General features: G+C 45.9%; 2 protein-coding genes across 2 annotated transcripts in view; one reads left to right on the top strand and one right to left on the bottom strand.

The window, feature by feature from the left end:
• The window catches only part of LOC119654139 (transmembrane protease serine 9-like), a 53,792-nt gene extending 42,417 nt beyond the window's left edge, over nt 1–11,375 (bottom strand). The window contains exon 1 of the mRNA XM_038059303.1: nt 10,579–11,375. Coding sequence (XP_037915231.1) covers nt 10,579–11,343 — 765 coding nt within the window. The 5' untranslated portion in view covers nt 11,344–11,375. The remainder of the gene's footprint in view (nt 1–10,578) is intronic.
• On the top strand, nt 4,946–5,809 carry LOC119653783 (trypsin delta-like). Its single transcript, XM_038058785.1, has one exon. It carries the CDS (start codon nt 4,949–4,951, stop codon nt 5,747–5,749), a length of 801 nt encoding a protein of 266 aa, XP_037914713.1. The 5' UTR covers nt 4,946–4,948; the 3' UTR covers nt 5,750–5,809.
• Nucleotides 11,376–16,250: the final 4,875 nt, after the last annotated feature.

Genomic DNA, 16,250 nt, shown 5'->3' with positions numbered 1-16,250 from the left:
ACTAATGCAGGAGCCCTGGATCGGAGACGACTGAACCATCAAAGGAATCTAAAGCAAATATTATAATTTATTCCAGAGCACAAGAGACGCTGATCTGGAAAGGCATAGAACATGTATCCTCGCGGGAAAGACTCTGCACGCTTTTCTGTATCCAGACCTGAGTTCCAGCGACCTGGTCGTGATCAAACTGGAGCAGGCGCGTAAATTTCCTCGGCTTCGCCAGAAGAACTGCAAGATTTGATGTCCACCATAACAGCAAAGAAAACCAACCAGTTGATAGACTGTGACGCCAAAACAAGATATACGCCTTGGGCAGCTCGGAAATCAACGAAAGGGGTGAGCCATTCTTTGATTTTATTATTAATACAAATCTACCGATGTATAACAAGGGCGCAGTACACCAACCTTCCATTTTCTCAACTGGAAGAGAACTGTGATGGTTGGGAGAAGTTCCTTGATAACGCCCTACTAACAGGCAATTGGATTCCGAACGTGAAGAACAGGAGAGTGATTAGAAATCCTACTCAGATCACACATTCACACCGCAGAACTCTTCAAACCTTTCAGAAACCCAAGCGGGATCAACTGGAGCAGGTTTAATAAAGTTATCAAAAACAAACTATCCGGTCCCCAAATTAGTAAGATTGGCATCACCGACGAACTGGAGTTAAAGGTCGGGGCTCCTACAGATAGCTTGGCGCTCCTCGGCAAAGGCGGCAATGGGGATCCCTCCGCGATCATCATCACCGCCGGTTTGGAAACAGTGCGATAAGCAGATTCCCCTCGCAAAATCCCCCGTCTCTGCACTTGAGGAAGGCGCTTACGATCCATCTCTTAGTAAAGGGCATTAGCGCATACCTCCGCTCCATAGAGCAGAATCAACTGCATTGCTCCCATAAGGTAACGTCTCTAAATAGATATAGGGCCCCCAACATTCGCCATCGGCCGATTCAAGGTCTCACTCCAGCTGAAGCCCTTTCCGCTGCTCACCTTCGAGTCGAGCATTGCACCAAGGTATTTAACCGTTGGTTTTGACTCTATAGTCTACTCGCCAATCGATATGGGATGTAGGGTTTCTGGTCAAGATGACTACCTCAGTTTTTTCCGCTTACTCATCGCATCATATGTGAAATCTGCTTTGCGCCTGTTCAACAGTGCGTCCGACAACAAGTGCCGCAATGACGCCAGGCGCGACTCCTCCAGCACATCGAGTCTCAACAGACTATAGTAGAAAGCGTTCCAGAGGTCCGGCTCTAGGAGGGAACCCTGTGCTACTCTCGACATGAATTCCATCCTGGTCTAGTCCGCTAGCGTCTTATAGAGCAGGGAGCGGTCTTTCAGATAATCCATCAATATCCGTAAGAGATAGCTTGGCGCGTGGAATGAGGTTTCTAATGTGTCTAGTATATCTGTCCATCTAACGGAATTGAAGGCATTTCTGATATCAACCGTTACGGAGCACTATCCATCGAGATCGGCGGCTGTGTGCCTCGACTCGATGAACCGCATCTACGACCTCCACAACAGCATCCACTGCGGATTTCCCCGTTCTGAACCTGAACTTCCTTGGGGATAATTCTCTAGCGGCGCGGATTGCTTCAGTGAGTCTACTCCCGATGAGCTTTTCGAGCACTTTTCCCGCCATCTAAAGAATACATATCGACCGGTATGTATCGACCGGTATCAGCGCGAGTCTGGCCACCTTCCAGCAACAGGGAAAAATAGCCTCCTTCAAGCAAGCGTTGAACACCTCAGGTAGCAAGTCTGGCTCTTGGCAGTTTGTAAACTTCCACCGGGATACCATCAGGAACTGGCGCCTTCTTGCTTTTCTTAGTGAGAACCGCTTCTTCGAGCTCTCTCATTGTGAAAAGGGGTCAATCCTCGATGCTTTCCGCGCTATTGACATCAACCCATACAGGACGTCTGGGGAATAATATAATATAATAATAATGTCCCTACAATACGGATCATCTGTTCGGTACTTAGTATGCAGGGCTTCCGCAGTGTCCCGATTTTCCGGGTGACAAGCATATAGCCCCCACGGGTCCTCATTCACCTTTTTGACCAGGTTCTGTCAGCCGCGAGCTTAACTTTTATTTATCGCGCCGCGGAGTCTCCCTTTTGTTGATCTATGGCCTGCCTTTATGACGCATAACTCCTCGTTGGCGTGTAAACGTTGTGCCAAACGGCGGAGCTTATGGCACTCCTTCCGTCGGTCACCAATTTCTGCCGTCTACCAGTACAAAGAAGGCTTGCCGGGGCTGGAGCCCCTCCCGGGCATGGAAACCTTACACGCCGTCGTTATCAGGTTCATCACTGAATTAACGATAGTGCCAACAGCTATGCTACCTCCCCCTGCAGGACCCTCCAGCGCAGCTCTGTCTGCTCCAAGACCTTCGACGAACATCCCGATGTTCAGCCCCGCGAAATTCCATTCCCAGGCAGGCGGAGCGTCGGGTTGATGCTCGTCGGCAAGTAGCGTCAACCTCTTCTAACGCGATGTACTGGTGATCACTTGTCGAGAAGTGTTCTAAGACTCGCCACCCGTCCACCGATGATGCCAGAGCTTCCGACGTAAAAGTGATGTCAGTAATTCCTCCTTCACAGCCTGGGCCTCGAAACGTTGCCGTGGATCTGGTTCTCGTCACCATTTCCAGAATCCGTTCCCTCTGCAGTCTGGCTGAGACATGCCCCATTCAAGGACCCTAGCATCAAAATCACCGCCTGCCAGGATTCGTCCGTCCATGCTCGAAACGGCGTCCTCCAGAGTATCAAGTCCGGGATTGTCTCCTTCCACGTCAGGTAAACGCTAAAAACGATATCCCTAAACACCGAATGAAGACAAATCCATTCCCTCGGCCTTGAGCAAGAACACGAATTCGAACATCGTCCAGAACCCAGCGCGGTGCCCGATTAGTCGGGGTGCCATGAAGCCGGGACCCTGTTTCGGTATTGCTCGCTGATTACCACTATATCAGCATTTACCTTCCCAGCGAACTGTGTTAGCAACTAGTGAGCGGTTGCAGTTCCGTGCATGTTAACTTGTCTGCTACTGATCATGCCATTCGCGCCCTAGCCCCTTCCAGTTCTGCCCTAAAAATTGGACACCATCGCGAGCCCGCAGTTTTGTGCGACGATCTTACCAGGCGCGTCACGATCCCTGCAGAACCCAACTTTCACTTTCATTGCAGGTCTTCGTTTGATGGCTTACCTGACTGCACATCCAGCATACTGTCCTCATCTTCGGTCCCTTGCAAGTTGCTCACGTGTGTCCATAGATCAGACACTTGGTGGGAAATATCCGCATTCGTACCCTGCATACTACCCATCCAATTTTGATTTTCCCGTTCTTAAGAAGTTTCCTCGCATATTGCTCGGGAAATTCCATCACGGCAAGTTTTTGGCCTCGGGCATTTACAGAGGTGATACCTATTCAGGCATTGATTACCTCTGGACATTCACGCTTTATCGCCTCCTCCACTTCGACCTGTTCTGTGAGGCAGACAAGATCCCGGATTTTTAGAGTGCAAATGGGTTCTAGGCTAGAAATCAGAGTTTCTCTCCCAATAAGCCCTTAACCGCTCCGCAGAATGTACTCTTGCTAGTTGCCTTCGAGCCCAGTTCGACGAAGACTCCGCGACCTCTCGTTTTCCGTATGGAAGACACCTCTGCTCGGTTGTCTTCGGATTTCATCCTGCAGTGGATTTCACTAAGGACTTCCGCAAATGTCTTGCCTTTCATCGGCTTAATGACAGAGCCGAGGGTCCAGCCCTTCCTTTCCTCGTCTTTTCTGCTGCTGGTTTTTGGTTTGCAACCTCCTTATCTTTGGACAGACGGGTCTCTGGCGGCGTAGTCAGTTGTTTCCTTTTATCCTTCTTCGACTTCTTTTTTTGGACCCTGGAAACTACTTTGGTAAAATCCTCTTTAGGCAAGTCGTCCTCTTTCAGCTTTTTCCCCAGTTCGCTTTGAAGTTGGCTACCTGCGGTCCGTTTGGTGCTAGCAGTATTCTCAGCGGGGAGTGCGGCTGCTTCTGCTTTCCAATCGTCTTCCACTGCTCTCCAGAAAAGCCTTTTCTCTTCTGCTCTAACAATCGGACTGGACTTTTTTTCGAAACAGGGGCAGTACAAAGTATTGGAGTTGCGTTCCCCCCAGCGCAGCCGCTCCAGTTGGTAAGACTTCCTCTTCGTTTGGGTGTCTGACCGGACATGGCGAATACGGCCGGTATTTTTACCATTTCGGACATGAGGTTTCTTCCTTCTATCCCAAATGAGTAAGTGAATATGAGGACCCGGAGCACATTGTCTTCGGGTACCCAAGATTTCTAAGTCAGAGGGGGTATCTTGAGCTTCACTTGAAGAGACTCTTATAAGTGGAGACGACCATTCCACAAAATGCTTAAATCTCAAGGAGTATGGAATGCAGCTAGTGGTACCATTCTGGAGGAGCTTCAAAGGTTGGGATGCTTACGGAAAAGCGGCAGGAAAGGCACAATTCTTATCATGGGGGTAGGATGATAGGGATTTAACCCGTCTTACGAAGTTTTTTTTTTGTTTTCCACAAAACCTTAAAAAGTGCTGATATTGTAAAATGCATGGTAGGGTCCTTTGGTTCCCTTAGATTTCGGAGCATTGCATTGAGCAGAATTGCAGCTCTAGAAATAATAGTCATCCCCCACTAAAAACCGTCTAGAAATGCTATAAATTCTGTTGCTAAATATCGGGACCAACGGAAACTCCACAAGAATGAATGAATAAACTTTTTCATATTAAAATCCTTGCGAAATTCCTCCATGCGCCAAAATATAATTTATTATTAGAATTACTTTATGATCCTTATAAATCATCTCCTACTTCTATTCTGAAGTTTTTAAAATCACTAGTAATTTACCGAGATAAGATAAAGATTTTTTTATAACTCTTGGGGCTATTTCACTTCTTGGGCTTCAGTGATGTTGCGAGTCTTAGCCCTGCTGGTCACGTCGGTGGCCTTTGTTCGAGTAAATGGCACCCCTCTTCAACCGAAGGGCGATCCACCCCAAGATCTTGGGCGAATTGTGGGTGGAGAAGAGACAACAATTGACAAATTTCCTTATCAAGTCGGTATCCGATTTTTAGGTGCTTTTCATTGTGGTGGATCAATTTTCAGCTCGAATATTGTTATCACAGCCGCACATTGCATTTACAACTTTCCCCCGGCTTTGTTGTCGGTCTTTGCCGGTACTAGTTCTCGAACGGAAGGTGGTATAAAACGTGACATTCAACGATTCATTTGGCACGAGGACTTCGATAAGGATACTTCTGAAAGCGACATTGGTTTGATAATATTGGAAGGACACTTGGACTTCTCAAAAACGATCCAACCGATTGCGCTGGCAAGTGAAGGTGAAACTATTCCGCCGGGAACGAGGGCTTACATTTCTGGGTGGGGAACATTGGAGGACGATGGGAACCTGGCCGAGTCCCTCTACTCGGCTTCCGTCACTATAATCGATAATTTGGTGTGTGCGAAAGCTTATATTGGAATAGTGTCAATAACAGCATCGATGATTTGTGCATCTGGAGAACCTTATGGTGGAACTGCTCCTTGCATTGGTGACTATGGTGGACCGCTTGTCGCTGGTGGTAAAGTCTACGGTTACGTTTCTTGGAAAGATAAATGCAGTGAATTCAGTTTACCACAAATTTACTCTAATGTGGCTAATCTGAGAACGTGGATAGATGCAAATATTAAGAAATATTCAAGTTATTAGAGTATAGAAAACTATTTGAGTTTGTTTAAGCGAATCTGTAGAATAAACCAATAGAAAAACTATTTCAGGCGACTTTTCAAATTAGTTCCTTGTGCACATGAAATGAAGATTGATGCTTCAAAGGTTACTTTCTTTACCTTCCACTTTTCACTGAGGGAGCAGTGGAACTGAAGTCAGTTGTTTGACCTTGACGTCGACCAATGCTTACAGGTACGCAAATTGCATCGATAAGCGTTAACAATGATGTCTGTTCCTTGGATATCTATGGTCATAGCTTTGAGTCATATTTTGTAAGGGACTCTTGCACATTTGGTTGATCCTAAGAAATACATGCAAGCTGGTCCCGAAAAAATGTTTTTCCGTCGCGATGGTACCGTCGTCCGCGGCAGAACTCCCAATACAGCCGAAGATGTCCCTGAGTCTTCACTGACAGCACTCCTGGGCATCGGGAATACCCCCGGAATAAACGTGAATTCTAACGTGGCACATTATCACTGCTTTAGGCGACCTGTGCCAACGCTCCAAAACCCCATTCGAGTTCAAGCAGCCTCTTGAACGCTTTGATCAACGCTGCTTCGAACTGTGACTCTTGGTCGCTGGTGCTCCCAATCTGGAGTCTGGAGATCCTGTCCTCGGCTCTGTCGATATACTTTTGGTCGGCATTGGTTCTGTCTATCACGTGAACCTGTCTTTCATGGTCAGGATATATGTGTACTCATCTGGGTCTCCCAGTGGTCCCACGATGTCATGTGGACGTTTTTAAATTTGATAGCTGGCATTTGGATATCCTGATGCAGTAACTGACAGACAAGAGTTTTACTCAACTGACACGACAAACAACACTTGCTCTTTGACAGAACTGGCCTGACCTATTCACGTTGAATTTGCTTCCGCATTCAAATGCGTTGGTCCGTATATTATATCAAAAACAGACAGACGTTTGTTAAGACCACTGTGCTATGTTATCCCCGGAGATCGCCTATTCATCGGCGTTTCGTCTACGTCGTTCGCGAATCTGAGAAGTGCAGGGCCGTCTCTTCCTCCTCCTCACATTGGCTGCATATGGCCGAGACCACCACATTTTCACATTCACTCACATCCTGCTATTATTCGCACGCCTTTTCTTTTGACCAGTTGGTTAGCTCTGATGAATGGGTCATTGGGAACTTCGTCTACGTCACATGGGAAATAAGCAGAGCACCATAGAATCTTCTTTTCTCCCTGTTGGCTTTTTATGGTCAATTTGATCGTTGTGGAGTCGCCACCACATAGGTCGTTAACCAAGACAACTTGCAGGTCTTTTGAAACCACCATACAGGAGCGAGGCCTATCACTTCCCTTGCCATACAACAAGTCGGCATATCGGAAGTTTAAGTCCCTAATTTCCCCACCAATAACCCATGGTTCTTATATGAGGTATATACATGGTTAGCAGCTATGGATTCGACGACTCATAAGTGCAGTTGCCGCTTTAAAATGCTGCAAATTTATCTTAGAAATATAGCACCTCATCTACGGTTCTGATGACGACGCGTGGGCTGCACGTCCCCTTGGATGGAGCCAACACTTGTAATGTGGCGGTCCCAAGCTCGTAGTAGAGCCGGCAGTCGCTTTGTCCCCGAATCTTCTTAATGCCCAGTTCTGGAACGCTGATAGTGAGAAAAGTTCCCGGCCTATCCGCTCTTCCTCCTGCTCTGCTGCCTAATAGCATTCAGGTGGAGGTGTTGAGGTTATTCTAGACTCCAAGTGGTTCTTCAATCTCACCACCACTACGCACCTATTCTGGAAGCCAGAGAAAGAATTTTTTAAACGATGATAGCTCGGAAACCCTCTTCAGAGTCAGTAGCGCAATCTCCCACACATCGTTGAAGGAGCAGCAGTACCACTCGTTCGTGCTTTCGTCGCCGAAGTTAATCCGTAGCATTGTACGGTATATACTTACCGACTCAAAACATAGTATAATCCCTTAGAAGGATACCGTCCCTACAGCTAGAAATAGTTTCCTTTCCGTTCCCTTCAATATTGACACAACCCGGGGGTTGTGTTTTGCCCGCAGGCGGTTTACCCGAAGGTAATTTTCCCGGAGGCGGTTCGCCCTAAGATTAAGGCATTGTTTTGCTCGAAGGCCGTTTGCCCAGAGGCTGTTTGCTCCTCGAAAACAGATGCTTACCCGTAAGTAAGACTTTAGCCTCAGTTAGTGGCGCCGATTTGAGCTCGTCGTCAGGAGCGCTGACAGAAGGGGACTGTTTCGGCTCGTCCGTTAAGGACTGGATCCCAATAGGGTTGGTTCCCACTTGTATAGTTGGAAAATCTGAGTCTAGACTCCGGTTTCCCTTCGAAGAGCTCAGGGTTGGATGTCACGTCTGGTTTCCTGGAGGATCCTCCTTATTGAGCCTGTTCACCACAACAAGGTAGGTAATCGTCGGGAGAGACTCCTTCAGTTTAATAGTACATGACATATTTATGGCTGCTACGTGTGGCAATGCGTCCGCCACATTACATTTTTGTCTCCCAGCATAAAGCGGAACTCGATGAAAAACTGCTAACCTCGGTGAGACTTCCGCCATGAATGCGTATGTCATCGGTTTCGGCGATTAATCTAAGTTGCCCAATTGAGCTTGGTTTTCTGTAACGGCACTTTTTTGTCTGGCATGGGTTTGGACCTATCAGTGTTAATTTTGTAACAGTAAGGTAGATGTAATTCCGAAATGTGTGTGCTTCATTCTTTAACCCGAGAATCGTTCACTCGATTAGGCCGATTAGGTCGCTCATAACTGATAATAGGAGCAGGCTGGCTCGTGAAATCCTCTGCAAATTATTTGAGGGTCAACAGATGGGCGATGCCCCGCTCAAAATTTCTGCTTTAACTGCCCCAAGTTTCCCCAGACTGAGTCTACGCTGTCGTTGCCCCAATGGCGGTTCCGTTGTGTTAATATAATGTTATATTCCACTTTGTGCCATCTTATCTTCCCCAGAAAGTGTCGTTGTATCCATATATTTTCGAAGGATTTGATGATGATGTAGAAACGGGGCTCAATGAAAGTTTCGCCTTAGGTCTAGGTCGGGAGTTTGGACCCGTAGGCTGTGTTTGCACGTATGCGCTGTTCATCCCGAACTGCATATTTGGGTTAGTTGATTAACTACCTGTTGCAGCACCTTTATTGATACCTCCTGAATTTAGTCACGACCGAACTGCCTCACAATCGCTTGCTGCACTGTTACTATTGCTGGCGCCCACTGGATTTCCACTATGCGGTCAGTAGCTTTAACCGACTTACTCAAATCCTATCGAAGTCCTTATCTACTAGGATTAGGATGCATCGTGCGTATCCGGTCTAGGCCTGCCTTAATAAGGAACTCCAGACATCCCGGTTTTGCACCGAGGTCCACCATTTCGATATCCCTAAAAGCTGGCGTCCTGACCTACACCATTGCTCCATCTTAGGGAGGATCTGTCTCGTCTTCTTTTTCTACCATAGATATTGCCCTTATAGACTTTTCGAGCTGGATCATCCTCCTCCATACGGATTAAGTGACCCGCCCACCGTAACCTATTGAGCCGGATTTTATCCACAACCGGACGGTCATGGTATCGCTCATAGATTTCGTCGTTATGTAGGCTACGGAATCGTCCATCCTCATGTAGGGGGCCAAAAATTCTTTGGAGAATTCTTCTCTCGAACGCGGTCAAGAGTTCGCAATTTTTCTTGCTAAGAACCCAAGTCTCCGAGGAATAAATGAGGACTGGCAAGATCATTGTCTTGTACAGTAAGAGCTTTGATCCTATGGTGAGACGTTTCGAGTGGACCAGTTTTTGTAAGCTGAAATAGGCACTGTTGGCTGACAACAACCGTCCGCGGATTTCATCATAGTAGCTGTTATCGGTTGTGACTTTCGATCCTAGATAGGAGAAATTATCAACGGTCTCAAAGTTATATTCTCCTATCTTTATTTTTCCCGTTTGAACAGTGCGGTTTGATGTTGTTGGTTGGTTGGTTTTCGGTGCTGACATTGCTACCATATATTTTGTCTTGTCTTCATTGATGTGCAGCCCAAGATTTCGCGCCGCCTGCTCGATTTGGATGGAGGCAGCTTGTAGGTATCGGGTCGTTCTTCCCATGATGTCGATGTCGTCGACATCCTCTTGTCGTAGACCGTTGTTGATGTCGAATGGTCTTGAGAGTAGTCCTGCTGCTTTTATCTGGTCTCGCACATTGGTCAGGGTCAGCCATTTTAGTCATGCCAGTTTTGTACAAGATACTTGAGAAACTGAGGTGCCTACCTCTTCCCATTCCTGAGCCTGAATAGCATAGAAGTATCCAGCGCGGATGTCGCTAAACACTGCTTTGCAAGTGTACTCAGGTGCTGGAGGACACGTGATATTCTCTTTCTGAAAGTAACCGACTTCGACCCCAAGCTTTTTATATTTGCAGGATATTTCCCGGGTAGGCTCTATTTAATTTCGGCTTCAAGTAATATTGGCTACATGTCCTTCCCTATGAAGTATGCCCAACCAATCTTTAATAGGAAACTAAGCAAGGTACTAACTTCCTTCGTCTGAAATGTCACTCTGTTTAGGACGAAATACTAGTTAACTTAAAAAAAACGTTAAGGGTTTTTAATAGCAAATACCCTGCAGAAATCGTCCTAAAGCTCAGTAACTCTCTGCATTTCCAGGGGCAAAATTGGTAATATCAAACAGTTACATTTCTCGAGAAAACCTTTTCCATTTTATTGAATTTTATTGTTACACATACACTACACAATTTTCCCAGAAAGGGTTATTTAATAAATGTTCGATATCCCTGGCCGCGGTGGAATGCTTTTTATTTTAGCTGATCCAAAATCCATCCACGGAAAGCGGCGACTTTGGCATAGACTCCAGGGTATTCCTGTCGTGCACAACCCATTCCCCAGGACACAATGCCGTACAGTTTTCCATTAGCAGCTAATGGACCTCCAGAGTCTCCTTGACAAGCATCGCGTCCTCCATCTGGATGGCCGGCACACAGCATTCGATCCGTAACTTCGTTCGATCCAGAATAGTCGCTAGCACATTTCTCGTTACTTACAACAAACACATCGACATATTGAAGGACATCAGGTGAAGATCCGCCTTCGCTCAAAGATCCCCATCCACTTACGACCACTTTCGTTCCGCTTCGCACTTCCTCCTTGGCACTGGCTAGATCGATTGGTTGAATAGATGCTGAAAAATCAAATGGAGTTTTCACTGTAAGAAGGGAAATGTCGTAGTCAAAGCCCCAAGCATCGTAATCTTCATGAACGATGATCTTCTCCACTTGACTTGACACTCCGCCCTTAGATAATAAGGTGCTTCCTGCTACAATCACAAGATCACTGGGACGAAGCTCGTATACACAATGGGCTGCAGTAATTATAACATCAGCTTTAAGGATTGATCCTCCGCAGCGGTGGTAGTCGTAAAAACGCATTGAAATTTGATAAGGAAAGTTTTCAATTGTAGTAGGTACACCTCCAACGATTCGCCCATCAGGGATGAGACCCAATCGGGGAATTTTACCACCCGATATGAGGATGAAGAAGCTAGCGAATACCGCGAGACGCAACATTTTCGGAAAGACCACTGCCTTCTAAGTGAATGCCTCAGAATATATAGACCCCAACGAGACATATTTATAATTATTTAATTTATGAACTCTCAGATGAAACATTTCAAAAGATTTACAGCATTCTCATAAATTACAAAGTGTCAGACTACGGTGAAAATTACTATATGATAAGGAAGATCGTATCCAAGTTATTAAAAATATGAAAAACACCGATTGCAAGGTTTTTAGGTGGGTAACGTGAAAGTTCACTGAAATTACAATAGATAATCTAGGAACCCTTGCCCTTATTTTGATTTCAATGTAGTATTTATTACAGGAAGTTACATACATATTACACTTAAAGTACATATGTACATTTTAGATCCTCCATTTTCCAACCGATAATTAAAGTTGTGTTGGTTCCATAATAATTGAGCTCTCCGTTTGATATCACACATCCGCAAATTAACAATCAGCCTACGGCTCGGTTGAGCAAGCACTTCTTGTCCTCAAGACTGATATCCTTCTAGGTATCAATTGGAGGACACCCACCATAGCCTGTCTCCTTGACCTAAGGAAACCTTTCGACTCCGTATGGCAATACGGACTCTCGTATAAGCTTTCCGAAATCCTCACTTTCCCTCCGCTCCTGTGTAAGCTAATTCTTAACTTTCTAGGGGTAGATTAGTCAACATCTAACAGCACATTTCCTCGTCCTATACTTGCTCCGCCGGCATTCCTCAGGGGTCAGTCCTTTCTGTAACCCTTTTCTCCCTGTTCACCACTGGCATCCCCAAACCAACTCCACACCTGTGTCTTATCCGAACCCTTCAATACGCGAATGACCTAATTCTTTATACCGCCATCAAAGACATCTCCGACGGTGAAGCTCGTCTGAATTCTTATTTAGACAAGCTTTACCATTATTTCACCCGTTGGAAACTTTCCTGAAATCCCAACAAATGCAAGACCATCTTCTTCCATGGAAATATGAGAATGACGCCAAAAATGTGAAGTAACATGAGTTCCTTGTCACGCACAATCCACAACGATCCCATTCCTACTGTAGAAGAAGTCACATACCTCGGAGTGACAATGAATTCCCGCCTCTCCCACGTCCATCATAAAACGAGGGTATAAGGCCGTGGAACTGGTGCCTTCAGGTCCTGGCATCATATCCTTAAATACAATATCTCTACTTCGAAAAGGATTAAGCTGTTTTGTTATAAGCAGCTGATCCGACCACTCCTCATTTTCGGTTTCATTTTCAGGCCCGATTGCTCCCCATCCCAAATGGAACGACTCCGCCCTAAAGAGCACAGAACCGTTTTTAAAAACGATGATCGTTCCAAATACATTTCCAATCTGATCTTCTACGAGTCCTGCCAAACCCCACGCATAGATGCCTTCCTTGCCCGTCGTGCCCTCAACTTCCTGATCAAGTGTCAATCCCATCCCAATCGTCTTGTCTCCAAAGCCATGCAAATCGAGATCGTTGAAGATAACCTTCTTCGGACTCATCTGTTTCCTCAAATCCTCTTATCCCTCCAATCACAGAACCGTCTTTTTGATCCCCAAGGTAGAGTAGTCTCCTATACAGGCAATTATTTTCCAACTCCCAATTTTTTAAAACTACCTATCATTAGTGCCCCTCCTAGCTTCTAATTTCCATCCCTCTCCCGCATGTTACCCATCCTGCCTCATTCCTTTTTCCTTCCCCGCCTCACCCTTTTTTAAGTATGCTCAACGAATGCAGGTATTTTCCGACTTTTCCTCCAAAATTATATTTCTTTAATGGTTAGGTTAGGTTTTAAGGTTAGGCTTCACCTTAGATTAAGTTTAACTGTTATGGTAGTTCCTAAGTTAGTTAGAAGTTTATATTCACCTATTTGGAAAATAAAAATATGGTTGTTTTGCGCACAATCAACCTATGGCTCAGAGCGCTAAAGACACTTTCCTGGACATGACCTCCCCTGGAAATCTAAGACTAAGCTGTGTCAGCGGCAGAGGCGAATTCAACACCGCGAAGCATTCCTGGTTCACCCCTCTGACGTGCCCTCAGATCACTCCGCCCCAGCTAAAATCGTGCGGTTCAGCAGAGCAAACCGACTACGTGTAGTACCAATAGAATTACTGGGCGAACCTGACGCTCATCGAAAACCTTAAGTCTGAACAAGGGGACCTACTTGGGCCGCCCCGAATACCGAGATTGAAATAGTGCTCCTCTCATTTCAGAGCTCTAAAGCGGACCTCGTTTGGGGTTGCAACGGCCTTCAAGGAACGTCCACCCTAATAGGGACTTGTGAACGTGTTTCGAGGTTCCAGGGGGTGCCGACCTCCGGTGTCGTGTATCGGGAAATTTGAATCGGCCGCGTCTCTGAACAGACGCAGCATCCCGGAGTGACTTAACCCCGCTCTGATGTCTAGCACAGCGTCGGCGGGAAGGCGCAGACTCTCCGTACACTATCTCCGCGAGGCTGGTCGTGAACTCCTCTGGGTGGATTGTGTGAGGGCCGAGAAAGGCGAAAGACAAAGACCGCGACCACAACGGATCATCGCGGATCACAAACACGGTCTTTAGTGTCCGGATCCAGCATCCCATTGGACTGCAGATGGTATGAAACTGCCTGGTCCTTGATAATTACGGCTGGTACACCAAAGTGCGGGATCGACTGTCGACAAAAGGCCTCGGTACATGATTGCACCGTAATATCAGTCAGAGATTGCTTCAGGGCCAGCGTGAACCCGTCGGTGATTGTGAGGCAATGGTTGTATCCGTGCGAGTCTCGCAAAGGGCCAATGATGTCGAGATGGAGAGTATGGAAGTGCTTGCTCGACTGAGGGAATACGCCTACTTCCTTTCATATGTGTTTGTTGATTTTGCACTTTTGGCACGCAATATACTGTCTGTCACAAGAGTTTACCTACTTTTTCATAGACGGCTAGAAGTATTTTGCGGTGCGCAAGATTGTGTATTGCGGAATGAACGGCCTAGGTGTCTTGTTAGAAGCCTCGCAGAGTAAATAGGAGTTTGAGCCGAAAATAGGAAAATCCTTGAACTTGCATTTGGAGTTTGCCTTCAGGTTCTGAAGCTCTGTGTCATCTTCCTGGTGACCCCTATCCTTGAGTAGTAATTTTCCTATAAAATCTGTTCATCCAAATACCTAGCTGAGAAAGTAACATCTTTTGCGGATGCACTACATTGTCAATCAAATCCACACAATCTCTCCAATTCTACTATCTGTCACCGTCAAATGCTATCATCCCCAGCTAAATATAGCACTCCATTAATGAAAAGGCCCAAGCGACTGCTGGCCTAAAGTGTGGCACTGTCAGGTAGATTTTTCTATCGGTAGCTAATGGGATGAAATTAGTTTCAAGTAGCACAGGAAAACAGTGGGAATTGTATTATAAGCTATAGACGAGCTCCATTCGACTACCTTTTACCAGAATCTTTTCGAAACTCCAAATATACCAACATCAGGTTCAACTACACTGTTGTTCGGGAGATATAATGGGCTGACTAGTCTTTATAAAGCTCATTTCAACAACTTCACGGACTTGGCTTCCTTCTTTCTAGACAGTATCTAATTTTGCTTAACAATGTTTAAAGCACCTGCCTGAAGGTTTCGTTTACGTTGGTGTTTTACACTGTATTATTTATACAGTTTAACCAGGTGAGATTAACTGGACACTCAGTAGTATCGTATCTATAAACTCTCGCGCTCGGTAAGGGCTCTGACTGTGTTGTACGTCAGTCGATTTAGCGTACCCTGCACTTGGATTAGCTTAAATAATTTCTGATCGTTGCCGCTGCTGGCAATATAGGCATATTGCCTGGCATTCAGTCCACGGTTTAGTTATCAGACAGTAGTACCTCTATCTTATACCGGGAGACTGCGGGGTCAAAATAAACAGACAAACAATCCAACAATGCTATTTTAATTTGGTGCAGTATCCTATTTACAATAGCGGTATTTGTCCAAACCCAGGAAAAGACCCAGTTGAGGAATTCCCTCGCACTTGAGTATACAGAGCGGAGAGAACGTACCATGTAGAAGCTACAGCCAGAATCGCTTAAAAAGGGCACGACTCCTTTCGCAAGTTGCACCAATAGTACGCCAACTCTTCAAGTCCTTCAAAGTTAATTTTTATTCGTCACTAAATACTACCAGTTTTCATACCATTCTCTGGCAACATTGCCTTTGGCAAATCTCAACTTTCTCCTTTCATCTTCAAATTTCATAGTATTTATATATAAGGTTGTTAATTACCCCTTTGTGGGGTATAACACGTCAAAGACATGATCTTGCCATCGTTTGCGGTTACCTGAAAAGTGCATTAGCTATCCCCACCATTTACCGAGACGTCTGCACTCCTACTCTATTAGTCGGCGCCAAGTACCCTAGGAGCGATCCACACATCGGTTATTTTGGGGGAATGGATAACACTGAAGCCATCCACAACACAGCCCTCCGTAACACCTATAAGAGGAAAATGGATGCTGCAATAACCGCAGTCAACAGAGATCCTTGTGATGAAGCATCAACAAATAATGCCGCAAACATACTGGACCCCAGCCGCAAAAAGAGTCGGAATGTTTGGTTTGACGATGAATGTAAACTATTATAGCAACGGAACGGAAGAATGCCGCATACCGAGTAATGCTGCATTCTCAACGGACGCAGGCCGGCGCAGAGGCGAAGCGACTTCACGGACGTAAAAAGAAAGCCTGGGAGAACCAACAGGACTGTGAACTCGAAAAGTACAGAGACAACCGCACCAGGCGCGGAAGTTTTACCAAAAAGTTTGCAGGATGAAGCCTTACACACATCGATGTTCATCCTGCCGAGACAAAGAGGGAAATCTGATCTCCGACAGAATGGGCATATTGGAGCGATGGGCTGAGTTCTTTGATGAACTACTGA

The sequence above is a fragment of the Hermetia illucens genome, chromosome 4 (assembly GCF_905115235.1).
Source record: "Hermetia illucens chromosome 4, iHerIll2.2.curated.20191125, whole genome shotgun sequence".
Lineage (NCBI taxonomy): Eukaryota > Metazoa > Arthropoda > Insecta > Diptera > Stratiomyidae > Hermetia > Hermetia illucens.
This window is presented reverse-complemented; position numbering and strand designations above follow the sequence as displayed.

Bases quoted from the DNA above. Each gene is read 5' to 3' on its own strand.
- LOC119653783 (XM_038058785.1), top strand. From the start codon at position 4,949: ATGTTGCGAGTCTTAGCCCTGCTGGTCACGTCGGTGGCCTTTGTTCGA.